At 32.2% G+C, this 13,517-nt stretch overlaps 1 protein-coding gene across 1 annotated transcript; it reads left to right on the top strand.

Annotated features, from left to right (window-relative positions):
* The first annotated feature begins 76 nt into the window (after positions 1-76).
* Positions 77-5,622, top strand: LOC134273137 (eukaryotic translation initiation factor 3 subunit J-A-like). The gene is made up of 9 exons (XM_062755317.1): positions 77-122; positions 211-290; positions 2,346-2,394; positions 2,681-2,769; positions 3,367-3,481; positions 3,682-3,779; positions 3,887-3,944; positions 4,075-4,148; positions 4,585-5,622. The coding sequence occupies exons 1-9, from the start codon at positions 107-109 to the stop codon at positions 4,711-4,713; spliced, it is 708 nt and encodes a 235-aa protein (XP_062611301.1). The 5' UTR covers positions 77-106; the 3' UTR covers positions 4,714-5,622.
* The last annotated feature ends 7,895 nt before the right edge of the window (positions 5,623-13,517 follow it).

The following is a 13,517-nucleotide window of genomic DNA, read 5'->3' as shown; positions in this document are numbered from 1 at the left end:
TAAATTATAAAATTCAATAAATACAATGTCTGGAATATTTCTTTAAAAAAAATAAATTAGATTGAAGAACAGCTTTCTCGTTGGCGCGAGATTTTACTCATCCAAGATGTCGGACGCCTGGGGTACATCATGTGGCATTTTAAAACTCTTATTTTATGTGATTGGTGTGTATATGAATAAGAAACAATAACTGATTATTTTCATTTTCAGATGCAGATGATTTTGAGCCAGGAGATTTTGGCAATAAACCGTCAGATCGGTGGGAAGGCGAGGATGAAGATGACGTCAAGGTAGTGCCTGTTATTTACGTTGTGAAAAATTTTTACTTTTCCGTAGGAATTCAATCCATCTTCAATACATACTGATAAAGTTTTTAACAAGAAATGTCATTTAGGTGAGTATAATGTTAGAATGTGATTTTTCGTAATGGTTTTGTTATTTATGAAAGAACATTAAAACAGTCCTGACAGCTGTTCATCAACTGTGTCATGTGAAACGTGGAGATAACGAACAGTATAACTGTATTCGAGCTTAAAAGTTCATTTTACTATACAAAATAAGAGTGGAGCAAACACGGGCCTCTAAAACATCATAGGTAGGATCAGATGTCACGGAGGAGTGAGCATCACCTGCCAACTGCTTACACCCGCCATGTCTACAAAAGGATTTATTTCATGTAAATTACTATTAACTACTGACAAGCATTAAAAATAATAGCGAGCGCAGCGAGGCGGCGCAAAGCGCCGCTCGCGTAACGAGCTCAATAGACTAACGTGTACGAACGGAGGAAATTCGGGTTGAAATCTGCACATTGTTCCAAGAAATTTTTATCTCACCGTGTGAAAATATTCCAAACTCCCAATAATCCTTTGCGCTGCATAGCAACATGGTGGCTTATATAGCAACAAATTACTTGAAAAAAAATTACGAACAACAATTTAATGCAATCTCCATGCCATAAAAATATCGTTTCGTCCTAAGTCAACTGTACTTTTTATCTGACGTCATACTTTCGTCACTTTAACGGTTCGGGTATTTCTGATTTTCTCGGAAACTTCCGAGAAGTTCGGAATCTCGATCCCGATGCTTTGGAAGTGATTTCTCTTTATTGTTTTCTTTTTTCTTTCTTTTTCTTGAATGATAGGCAGTACATGTGTAGGTTTATGATAGTACGTAACTGCGCTCGCCTCAACGGTCACACCGTAAAACATATTATTCTACTAATTTGAAAACATGCCAGATTGTTCTGATGACGACAGTCACAGGTAGAAACCAGTCAACAAAATAAATTTACTGCTGCATTCTCACTAAGTGTTGGTGATCTGTTTTATACTTTTTAGCTCACCTGAGCTGAAAGCTCAAGTGAGCTTTTCTGATCACATTTTGTCCGGCGTCCGTCTGTCTGTAAACTTTTCACATTTTCGACTTCTACTCAAGAACCGCTGGGCCAATTTCAACCAAACTTGCCACAAAGTATCTTTGGGTGAAGGGGATTCAAGTTTATTTAAATGAAGGGCCATGCCCTCATTCAAGGGGAGATAATTTGGAATTAATGAAAATTTGGTGGCATATTTTAAAAATCATCTTCTCAAGAACCACTGTGCCAGGAAAGATGAAACTTATGGGGAAACATCCTCAGGTAGTGTAGATTCAAGTTTGTTCAAATCATGACCCCCGGGGGTAGGGCGGGGCCAAAATGGCCGACCAAAGTTTTACATAGAAATATATAGGAAAATTCTTTAAAAATCTTCTTCTCAAGAATGACAAAGCCATAATTCATCATATTTATATGGAAGCATACTCAGGTAGTGTAGATTCAAGTTTGTTCAAATCATGACCCCCGGGGGTAGGGTGGGGCCAAAATGGCCGACCAGATTTTTACATAGAAATATATAGGAAAATTCTTTAAAAATCTTCTTCTCAAGAATGACAAAGCCATAATTCATCATATTTATATGGAAGCATGCTCAAGTAGTGTAGATTCAAATTTGTTCAAATCATGACCCCCAGGGGTAGGGCGGGGCCAAAATGGCCGACCAAAGTTTTTAAAGTTATATATAAGAAAATTCTTTAAAAATCATTTTCTAAAAATAACAAATCCATGATTGGTCATGGGACTACTTTTGGATTTAAACTTTACAATAAGAAGCCATTTTCTACTTTTTTCCTACCTTTAGTGCTCAGGTGAGCGATGTGGCCCATGGGCCTCTTGTTAGTTTATACTTTAGTTACAGACCCTATTGAATACCTTTCGGTATCCACACGTGAGAATCTTCCGAAATTTTAACCTCAAGGTATTGGTCTCCAGCTTTTCTTTTTTTTAATTTGAAAACAATTTGTTTTAGGAAAGTTGGGAAGATGAAGAGGATGAAGAAAAGAAAGAAGAAAATGCTGGTATGAATCTTATCTATGGCCTAACTTTTGATTATATGTATACTGGTTTATAGTGATGTCTGTATAATAGTGAAAAATTCTCAAACATGGTGTAAAACAACATACAATCAATCAATTAATACAGGTACAGTATAACTCGGTTTTAATGAAGTCACTGGGACCTATACTTCGCTATATCCGTAATTCATTAAATGAGGTTTTTGTTTTGCATAAAAAGTTAATTTTAACAAATGACATTAGATGTATTCTATACTCTGTAGTGTCATTTAAATTTTATCACCTGTAGATTCAGACTCCAAACCTTTCCAAAGAAAGAAAAAGAAACCACTGGCAGAGAGAATAGCAGAAAAACAAGCTGCAAAGGCAGCATCTGAGGTCAGTGGTGTTTATCCAGAAATAGTTATGTATCATGTGATTCCAGAGGTCCTAGAGATTGTATTGTTTTTTAAGGAAGGATGTAGACTCAATTTTCCTAACAGAACAGCATAAGTGAAATCCTGAAATTTGACCATATGTCACTCTTCATAGCTTGCTGATATATTGAAATTCAAGATGTATTTTTCAAACCATATTTTTGTAAAGTCATATAATCTTTTGATAAATGGAAGTGTGCATGTATTGAAGACACCAAGCTTACTTGAATGTCCAAATGAGCAAAAGTAGAAGAAACCTTGACTCAATCTATTTAACACACTGTAAGGCCAAAAAAATTAATTTCTTGGTTCTCAAGCCCTCCCTCATCTCTTCCAAGGGTGCCTCATTGACCCTTTTTATTGCTAAATCAATAAAATAAAAACAAATCACCTCCCTCATCATTTTTTGAGGTTTTGTACAATGTAAAAAGCTGCCTCATCATGTTATTGGGGCAATAAAAAGTAAAAAAAAAAATGCCTCCTTCCCTCGTCATATTTCTTGAAAAAAGGCCTGAGAACCAAGGAATTAATTTTGCATGGCCTAATTACTATTTCTTAGGAAGAAGAGAAGAAACAGAGCACACCATTAACAGCTGAAGAAGAATTGGCAGAAAAATTACGCAGGGAAAAAATCCAGAAAGAGGCTGATTTAAAACTTGCCAAAGAGGCTTTCGGTAAAAACTTGTCTGCTCTTTTTTTTTTCAACTATTGTTTGAAAGAAAGCATCAATTCTTATTGTTAGGGAGATAGTTTTTACTAATACTAGGATGGGGTTCTAATGATAACAGTTTAATGTTAACATAAAATATGACATATTAATTTTTATTATCTTTTTTGAAACTTTCTGGCATCTAATGTGTTTGTTTTTCTGCAGGAGTTGAAATAACAGGAATCGACACAATGTACCCAGAAACGGAAGAAGAATACAACAAGTTTGAGGATGCATTAAAAACAAAAATCTCATTTTTTGAAGTATGATCACTTGTACATGTATATCAAAATATCTTAAATTTTTTTTTCACTTATTGATATATTTTTAACCACTATTTTTAAATGCTATTTTCTCATTTTTGTTTCAGAAATCCAAATATTATGTTCCATTTTTAGAAAAATTATTCACAGATTTAGTTGTTTCATGTAAGTAATAATATCATCAAAACCATTCCTTCTAAGAAATGAAATTGATAGGCCACTTGAATTTGTGCAACATTTTTTCCCCAGCCATTATAAAAGTAAAACTAATATTTCTGTATGATTTTACTTGCAGTAGAATGTGACGACGTGAAAAAACTTGGTGCAACTCTAAACACAGTATTTCACGAAAAGCAGAGACAACAAAAGGTATGGCCATTCTTCTCACTGGTTTATGAAAAGTTAGGCTTTTGCTGTTTTTTATGTATCTTGAATTTAATTTATTCAACATAATGATTAAAAAATGTAGGAGCACTTGTACCATATTTTCAAGACCAAAAATGGCATATCTTTCAAACTTTTTTTTACTAGAAGCATGTGATAGAATTTTATATCTCATGAATTTCTATTTCAAAGAGAATTTAAATTTGCCACAAATATAGCCATATTTTGATTTTTTACTCTGACAAAAAAAAGAATCAACATTTTAATATATTAGCTGAACGTACATAATTTTTTCACAGTAGAAAATACTTAAGTTTTGTTTTTAAAAAAATGTTAGAATTTGCTTTCAAAAATTAAAAATTATACACTACAGTTACGTAATTGTATGAAATGTCTTAATCAACCAATTTATCATTTACAGGAGCAGGACAAAAAGAAGAAAAACAAGAAGAAAATTGTGATAAAAGCGGAACGTGACAATGACTTTGGTGACCTGGCAGCTGCTTCTACTGGCGAATATAATGACTTTTATGATGATGACTTTATATAACGTCAGCTGATTTCTGTGAAAGGGATAATGCGACAGTGGAAAACATCTAACCTATGCTGATTGTACTGAAATAAAGCATGACTGGACCTTTTATATTCAGTAAAGCATGCCTTGTACAAAATTCTATTTATTTATATTTGAACCAAGTTTCAATTTAATAACATTTACACACTGTACAGAACTGTATAGAACATTAAAAATATATTTCGTGTAATGAAACCGTTACAATGGTTGCATTAGAATTTGCAAAATTATGGAACCATTTCTGATAAATTTATTTGTTTAAAAGAAAAAAAAAGTAATGCTACAGAATAAATCTTGAGTTGAATGTTGACAAGTTTTAATTACTTTATTTAGAAATGGACATGTTTAGTTGTGTTTCACATATTTAAAAGGATTGTCCATAAAGTTTTTGGACAATGACATTTTTATCAAACTGAGTGCTCCTAAATATACTTAGTGTGTAATGTGTATCAAAATTTTTGTAATTAAAATCAGATTCAGGATATTTTTTTGATATGTAAAAATCAATTAAATGTTGCAGATTGTGTGCTTGACTTTGGTTAAAGTGGCATAAACTTTGAAATGAAGTTTTTTAATTTACTAGTAGAAAGTAAAAATTCAGTAAAAATTAAATATGCATTAAATGCAATTGTCATATTTTGAAAACCTTGGACTCCTTAGTATTGCTTATTGGACAGTTATGGAAAATATTTTTTTAAAGAATCAAGAAATATGTTTCAAAAATTGACTGTAAGAGCAATGATTGGCACCGAAAGAACCAGCATTCAATTAAAAAAAAAGATGTAAACGATGTTAGAATAAGATAAGTATTTAAACAGTTGTAAATTATTAGAATATATTTAGTTCATTGATTTGAAATTGAAATAAAAGTATACAATTTTTGAACAGTTTGTAAGACATTACAAGAAGTGGAAATCTATTAACAGTAATTGAAGAAAATAGGATGTTTCCATTCATGAGTTGGAAATCTAGTGCATTATCGGACTGGAATCTGTAGCTTACGTAAATGAAAATCTGGAATTTTAAAAGTCTAATCAATTATGGTATATTGAGGTCTTCTGTTTCCAACAACTATTCAGTTTTTGCAAAACGACCCCATGAAGGTCTCGAAGGGCTGGCCCCATTATATTTCTATTCTGCATAGCTGAAAAATGAAGAGAAAATATTCTGAATACATGTTTTAGTAGTTGTTGAACAAAAAGTCTTTAAAATCACTAGCCTTATCATTTGATATGACGACAAAGGAGCTGACCCCCTCAAATAAGGGCCCTAGAGGGGCCAAAACGTTTTAATCTGTAACTCTTTAACTATCAAGATTTTGTTATACATTTCTGAAGCAAAAATGGTTATCTTAACAATCTGTATTGATACATGTATATTGTAAAATCATGATTATATGTTACGTAAAAAGGGACCAAAATGCTAAATCTTTGATTCTTTATACCTCCAAAGGGAGAAATATTTCGATAAGCAGTACTGAATAAAAGAATCGCATTCTAAACAATAAACAACCATTCAATATTTACAAGAATAACCCATTAAGGGCTTGTAGGGCTGGTCCCTATATATTTCTAGAATATTCCTATATATTCTAGCTCGAAAACGGTAAGAAATTTCTAAATAGTTTCTGAACAAAAATCTTTAAATTCATGAGCCTTGTCATTTGAAATGGAAGAAAAAGTTACTTACCCCTCAAATAAGGGGTCCAGAGGGACAAAAAGGCTTTTAAGACTTTTAAAAATCAATAACTCTTTGATAATATTATTTAAATTAAAAGACTTTATTCAAAAGAGAGAAAGCTTGATATCATTAATGTTTTAACAAAGATCATAGTCAAAGTCATATCTCATCGAAAAATCAGACGGAAGACCTACTCGTTGCTCGCAATGAAATCTCATTTAGTTTGTTATTATTTTCACATTCATTTAGCAGTGTGGTATAACGAAGAAAGAAATAGGTTGAGTTAACAAATGTGTGCTGAAAATTTGATATTTTGATACTATCATGAAACTAGCTTAAGGTAGGATTCTTCTCACATTTCTTGTATTTAAACATTAATGAAATTTTCACAGAATCAAGAGGACATTATCACTAAGTGATGGTATCAGTGAGATCAAATTTGACCGTTTAATATTAGAGGCAAGGTCAGGTCAAGGTCATGACCTTTTTCCTGGACATAAAGAATAAGAAATTACTGTTTCCAATCATGCGATCCTTACTTGTAATTCAAAAGATTGAATGTTTTTCTTTTTGCATAAAAAGATACAACCATATAGGGCCTATAAGATGATATTACCAAATTGACATAGATAATTCAAATAAAATGGATATTTGCTAATCCGAATTTCCTCTAATTTTCTTAAATTTTTAGGATATATTAGTTATTTTTATATGCTTCCCATATTTAACTTTTTCTCATTTTCACATATAGTAAAGTTGTCACATAAAGGTACAAATTGATACAAAAGCTAAAAGTTTTGATCGTTTACTAAGAGAGAAATAACACTTTTTACGGATTTTTGGCTCAAATCTGTACTTAGATTTGAAGCATATGAAAGCCAACATAGTTCTAGTATGTGTGCAAAACAGGGACGTAGCAACAGGGGGGGCCTGGCCCCCCACTTTTTTTCCCAACATTACCTTCACTATAGGAAATGTTCATTAATTGAACGGATAGTTGCCCCCCCCCCCCCCACTTTTCGACCATAGTATAGTGTTATCAAAGAAATGTCTCCAAAAATTGGAATAAAAAGTAACTTGGCTTTAAAAAAAAGTTGGCAAAAGTTTTGATCGTTTACTAAGAGAGAAATAACACTTTTTACCCCCCCATATGAAAGCCAACATAGTTCTAGTATGTGTGCAAAACAGGGACGTAGCAACAGGGGGGGGGGGGGGGGGGGGGGGGGGGCCCCCCCCCCCATTACCTTCGCTATAGGAAATGTTCATTGAACGGATAGTTGGCCCCCCCACTTTTCGACCATAGTATAGTGTTATACTTTTCGACCATAGTATAGTGTTATCAAAGAAATGTCTCCAAAAATTGGAATAGAATGTAACTTGGCTTTAAAAAAAAAGTTGGCCACTTCCGTGGATTTTTTTTTTTTTTTTTCCGGTTTTTTTTTTTTTTTTTTTTTTTTGTTTTTTTTGTTTTTTTTTTTTTTTTTGCTTGTCAACTTTTTCAGGTAAGTGAAAACAAAATTTCTCTGGTTGCCCCCCCCCCCCCACTTTCAAAAACGATGCTACGTGCCTGCAAAATCTTATTTATTTGATATATTTTGAAAATTTAGCCTCTTATTATTAATTTAATTTACACTTGAAAATTTCGTCTCGTCTTTGATTGCGTAAAAATGATTGCGTAAAAATTATAACTAAATTCAATGTTCTATAACAATTTTGAGAGACAGAAAAGAAGATATTTTCATACGCCACCATTCCGCCAAAAATATAGACCCTGTTATTTTTCAAATGCAGTTTACCATTTCTATTTAAAGTTGTACAATTGTGACGAGGAAAGAAAAATATGGTCTTTTAAATCTCTTACACCTAAATATATAAGACATATAAGCAAATATACTTTGAATATTTCATCTACTCAGAAACTAGAGAAGAATCCTACCTTAATTATAGACAGGAATTCTATGTACATTGATTATTAGTATTCTATTATTAAATTGTAATTAATTAATTTGAAAAAAATATCTTTATTGGAAAAAATTACTGTGTGGTGAAATTTTAGTCTTAGTCGTAAGATTTTTTGTGAAAAGGGCCACAGGTTTTCTGTTAGAATTCTAATGAGTACCAATTGATCCCTGTTATTAACAGTCCTTTTTTTCTATTTATACGAAGCAGAAGTTATTCAAATTTTATACATGATGTGAGTAGAAGAAGGATATGGAGATGTACAGAATTCAATTTCAAAGTCCGCAAAACAATACAAAATAGGAGCAGATCTAGAGCAAACACGGACCTCCGAAACATCAGAGGTGGGACCAGGTGCTACGGAGGAGTGAGCATCCTCTGCTGACCGGTCACACTCATCGTGTGCTACTTGTCATGATGATCGGGAAATAAAGGAAAAATCCGTCGTCAATTCAGTGTATAAATAATGGGCTAACAATTAGTAAGGAAAAACGTCATTTGACTGAATGATAAATTGTATTTGATGACAAAGTCATTGTATCGACCATAGAACTTACAAAATGATGTCTTTAAAAGAGACTGCTGATATTCTTGTTTCATCAACTTGCTTGTCAATAAGTTACCTCGTTTTAGAAATTGTTCATACGTAGAGCATGTTCTTGTGTATCGAATCAACTGAGATATATACACACCGTATGCAGGTGATGAAGGTATATTGCTGCATAAGTAAGGGAATTTGACGATAGAAAAGTTAAAGTCATCATGTTTATCATAAAGCTTGGTTGTTAGATTACCATTAACGTCTTTTTCATGTAAAATATCCGTGTATGAAACAGATGTGTCAGAAACTGTAGTATCTTTTATCTCAAGCTCACCAGGATATATTGTATCGACGTAGGAATGGAAATGACCATTGTTAATTGACAATACGTCGTCGATATATACATTTGTATATGGCACGCCAAATCCACAAAAATGAGATAATCATAGTTTCACAATTGATAAACTAGGTTTATCGACTGTAAACTATAGTTTACAAACCGTAAACTATAGTTAACGATTCGTTAAGTATAGTTTTCATCTGTAAAACTATATTTAACGGTTGTTAACTATAGTTTACGAATGTTAATCCAAGTTTATCTGTCTGTAATAAAGCGTTAACAATAGATTTTGTTGATAAACATAGATTCACGTTTGTAAACTATAGTTTACAATCGTAAACTATAGTTAAGAGTTGTTAATCATAGTTTCACAAATTGTGAAACTATATTTATCAGATCGTTAACTATAGTTAACGGTTTGTAAACTATAGTTTACAAATCGTGAAACTGTATTTATCAGATAATCTATGTTTTGCAATCACAAATGATAGTACGTTTTCGGTGTTAAGTATAGTTTACGATTGTGAAACATAGATTATCGCGTTAACTATAGTTTACAGATGTAAAATATAGATTAACGTTGTTGTTAACTATGGTTTACAGTCCGTAAACTATAGTTTACGACCGATAAACCTAGTTTATCAATTGTGAAACTATGATTTGCTCATTTTTGTGAATTTGGCGTGCCATAGATATATCTGAATGTCGAGTTGAAGAAGAGTTGAAGAAAATACTAGACGTGACTTTCAACTGTATTGATGATGTATTATTAAGGCTATATACAACTCGTTAAATTAATAGCGAGAGTCCGATCGAAAATGGCGGACACATTCTTTTTACGAATTGTGTTCAGCTTTAATATAATTATTTCCATCCATATCAGTGTAGATACGATACATCCCAGTCAGCTAAAATAATAGAATCCACAAAGTCTGAAACATCAGTTTCATATTCTTTGAATATTTTAATAGAAAAGACGCACGTTAATGAAAATCTTACTATCAAGCTTCATTATAATCGTGATGACTTAACTTTTCAATCGTCATCTTCCCTTACCTTCGCTGCAATATACCCTTACCACCTGCATATAGAGTTTGTATCTCTCAGTTGATTCGATACGCAAGAGTATGCTTTACGTATGAACAATTTCTAACAAGGTACATTTGTAATTTATTGTCAAACAAGTTGATGATCGAAACTAAAAAAATATCAACAGTCTCTTTTAAAACCATCATTTTCTAATTTTTACAGTCGATACAATGACATTGCTATGGCAGCAATTTTATATGTATCATTAAGTCAAATGCATGCTAAATGACGTGTTTTTCTTTCATTTAGAACGAAAATAAATTTTATATGGTAATTAATTTTGTTCATGACAAATCAAAAGATATTAAAACATTCCAAGTGCCAGAATATAAAAAGATAAGTTAATATTACAAGAATTTCAACAATGTAATATATGGAGATAGCGAACAGTATCCAACCTCAAAAGTCCATAAAACAATACAAAATAGGAGCAGAGCAAACACGGACCTCCATAACATTGGAGGTGGGGTCAGGTGCCATGGAGGAGTGCGCATTCCCTGCAGACCGGTCAAACCCGCCGTGTGCTCCTTGTCTAGCTGCAGAGCTGTAGCTCTATTGTCTGAAAAATTGTGATGGATGACCAGAGAACAATGTCACCCATAGAAAAAAAATGAATATTTTTTGCACACAAAAGTTGCGCTCATTTTTGGATTATTTTCTCCAATTCTTACCTCAACTGTACAAAAATTCGTTTTCAAACTATTCCTTTGTTTCAGGAAGCACATGGGACCGAATTATCTTTACCGTCCAAATTAGCAGTCTACATAGCTAAACTTTTCGGTTGTTTCCATTTCAGACTGGGAATGCTATTAAATACAACGGTTATAAGGAACGTTTTGTTGTGGAAATAATTATTTATACACATGTAATAATTATGGATATTGCAGATCATATGCTTTTAGACCCCACGTTTTACTGTTCAAGAAAATGCAGCTAAAACAATCTGTCTTTTCCTTAAACTTCAATATGCCAATAATCTTCAATATGCTAATTAATAAAGTCGTCCACGAGGCGCAGTGGTTAGAGCGTCTGCTCCAGAGTAGCAAAGCAAGGAGCTGATCATTAATTTGCGGGCTCGAATCCCAATGTGGCACCTGTGGACCGGTCCTTCGGATGAGACCGTAAAAAAACCGAGGTCCCAAGTCGCAGAAGTTGTTGGCACGAAAAAGATCCCTCCCTGCCTGGTGGCCCTGAGTGGCAAGAATAGGACAGAATTTGCAGCTCTCCAAATTCAAGTTGTTGCGTCTCCATATGAGTGAAAAATTTACATGGCTGTGCATTTTAATTTTGAGTCTATGAAAATAATGTTCAATATTTCAACTATTTTTTTTTGAAAAAATACACATGAAATTGTTCAATAATTATTACGATTGTAATTAAAGGCTGAAAAGGTAATTTCTATATACTTATAACATTCATTGTAAACAAAGAACCGGTTGGTTCTTGTATTCCACCTCCATCAATTATAAGATTACATTGTAATACATGCATGTAATTGAAATTGCTCTCACATTTGATCCTGCAATTATGTTAAAACTTTTTAATAATAATAATTTAACTTCATAAGGTAATTAACACGATATATCTATGCTGCGATTGTTAATTCTATCAAAATAATTAAAGTGCATGAATCAATATGCATCTATTAGACATTTTTGTAATCAAGGTCCCTGCTGATAAAAGAACTTACACCTAAGACCAAAATTGATTTGCGATTTTATTCTTATTATATAATTTGAATGTTTCTACGGTAACAATTTCCAAAAAGGTTAATTTTCAAAAATTTATAATCAACATAAGTTTTTGGTTTTAGTCTAAGTTCTTTTGTAAAACGGAAGAAATTCTTCAAAATCATATGTTAGATTAAAAAAAAAAGATATTTATTTAAAAATAAAAAAAATTAAAAACTGCCAATGATAACACATTGTAATTTTAAGAGGTTGAAAAAACTAAAAAAAAAAAAAAGGAGAGGGATATCAAAATTATAATGTAGACTTTTTCATTGACATTGTAAATTTCTAACAGTACAAACACTGTATATTCAAATTTATGCAGAAACAGTTTTCGGAACTTTTGGAAAGTTGAAAAGATTTTACCAAAACCAACAGCTTATGAACTTACGACTTTTCAACTTTTTACACAACCATTTCCCACGATAATTTGAAGTCTTGGCATATTGATATCATTGACAGCTGCTAAAATGGAACTCATACTAAATTTATCTACCTTTTCATTGGTCATTTGCAAAATTATTTTGTTAAAAAACATTCTGATTGTACACACAATACTCCGAAGATGACATAAAAAGAGTTTCTGGTTGACAATATTTATGTTGTTTTTGGAGACCAGGTCTTTAAAAAAATTCTATCAGAATTCCCATGGTGCAAATTGAAGCAGACCTAGTTTTTTATTCATATGAAGCAGAATTTGTCCAATATCTTAAGCGTGAAAAGAAGAAAATACCTTCTATAGACTTTGAACAACTCGACATTTACATGTAGATATAACGACGACGGATTGTCAATTAACAATGATAATTTCCATTCTTACGTCGATACAATATATCTTGATGAGCTTGAGATAAAAGATACCTCAGAGTCTGACACATCTCTTTCATACTTGAATATTTTACTTGAAAAAGACGGTAATGGTAACTTTTGGAAAGTTTTTAACTTTTCAAGATTTTACCAAATACCAACATTACGAGCTTATACGAATATATCTTACGACTTTTACGTATACAATTTTTAAAACGAGTTAAATTATTGACAAACAAGTTTCCCACGATAAAGTCATCATTTCGAAGTTCTTTGGCATATTTTGATTATATCCCTCTCTGATGTTTTTGACAGCTGCTAATTTGTAATTTTATTGGAATGAACTCATATCTAAATTTTCATTCAAGAATTACCTTTTAGTAATATTTTGAGTGGCATTTGCAAAATTATTTTGTTAAAAAACATTTTTTTACACACAATTGGCACTGTAGCTCTCCTGTCTTTCAATATTTATAACACCCCGACATAAAAAAGAGTTTCTGTCCGTTGACAATATTTATGTTGTTTTACAACTGAATGAGACTTTCACAGAATCTTTGATAAAATTTTTCATTGTGCACCTCCAATTTTACTTTTTGATCGAACACATATTTTGGGTTTTCCAGAACAAAAC

The sequence above is a fragment of the Saccostrea cucullata genome, unplaced genomic scaffold, assembly GCF_032062105.1.
Source record: "Saccostrea cucullata isolate Sc308-1 unplaced genomic scaffold, CSIRO_AGI_Scuc_v1 ctg668, whole genome shotgun sequence".
In the NCBI taxonomy this organism is placed as follows: Eukaryota; Metazoa; Mollusca; class Bivalvia; order Ostreida; family Ostreidae; genus Saccostrea; species Saccostrea cuccullata.
This window is presented reverse-complemented; position numbering and strand designations above follow the sequence as displayed.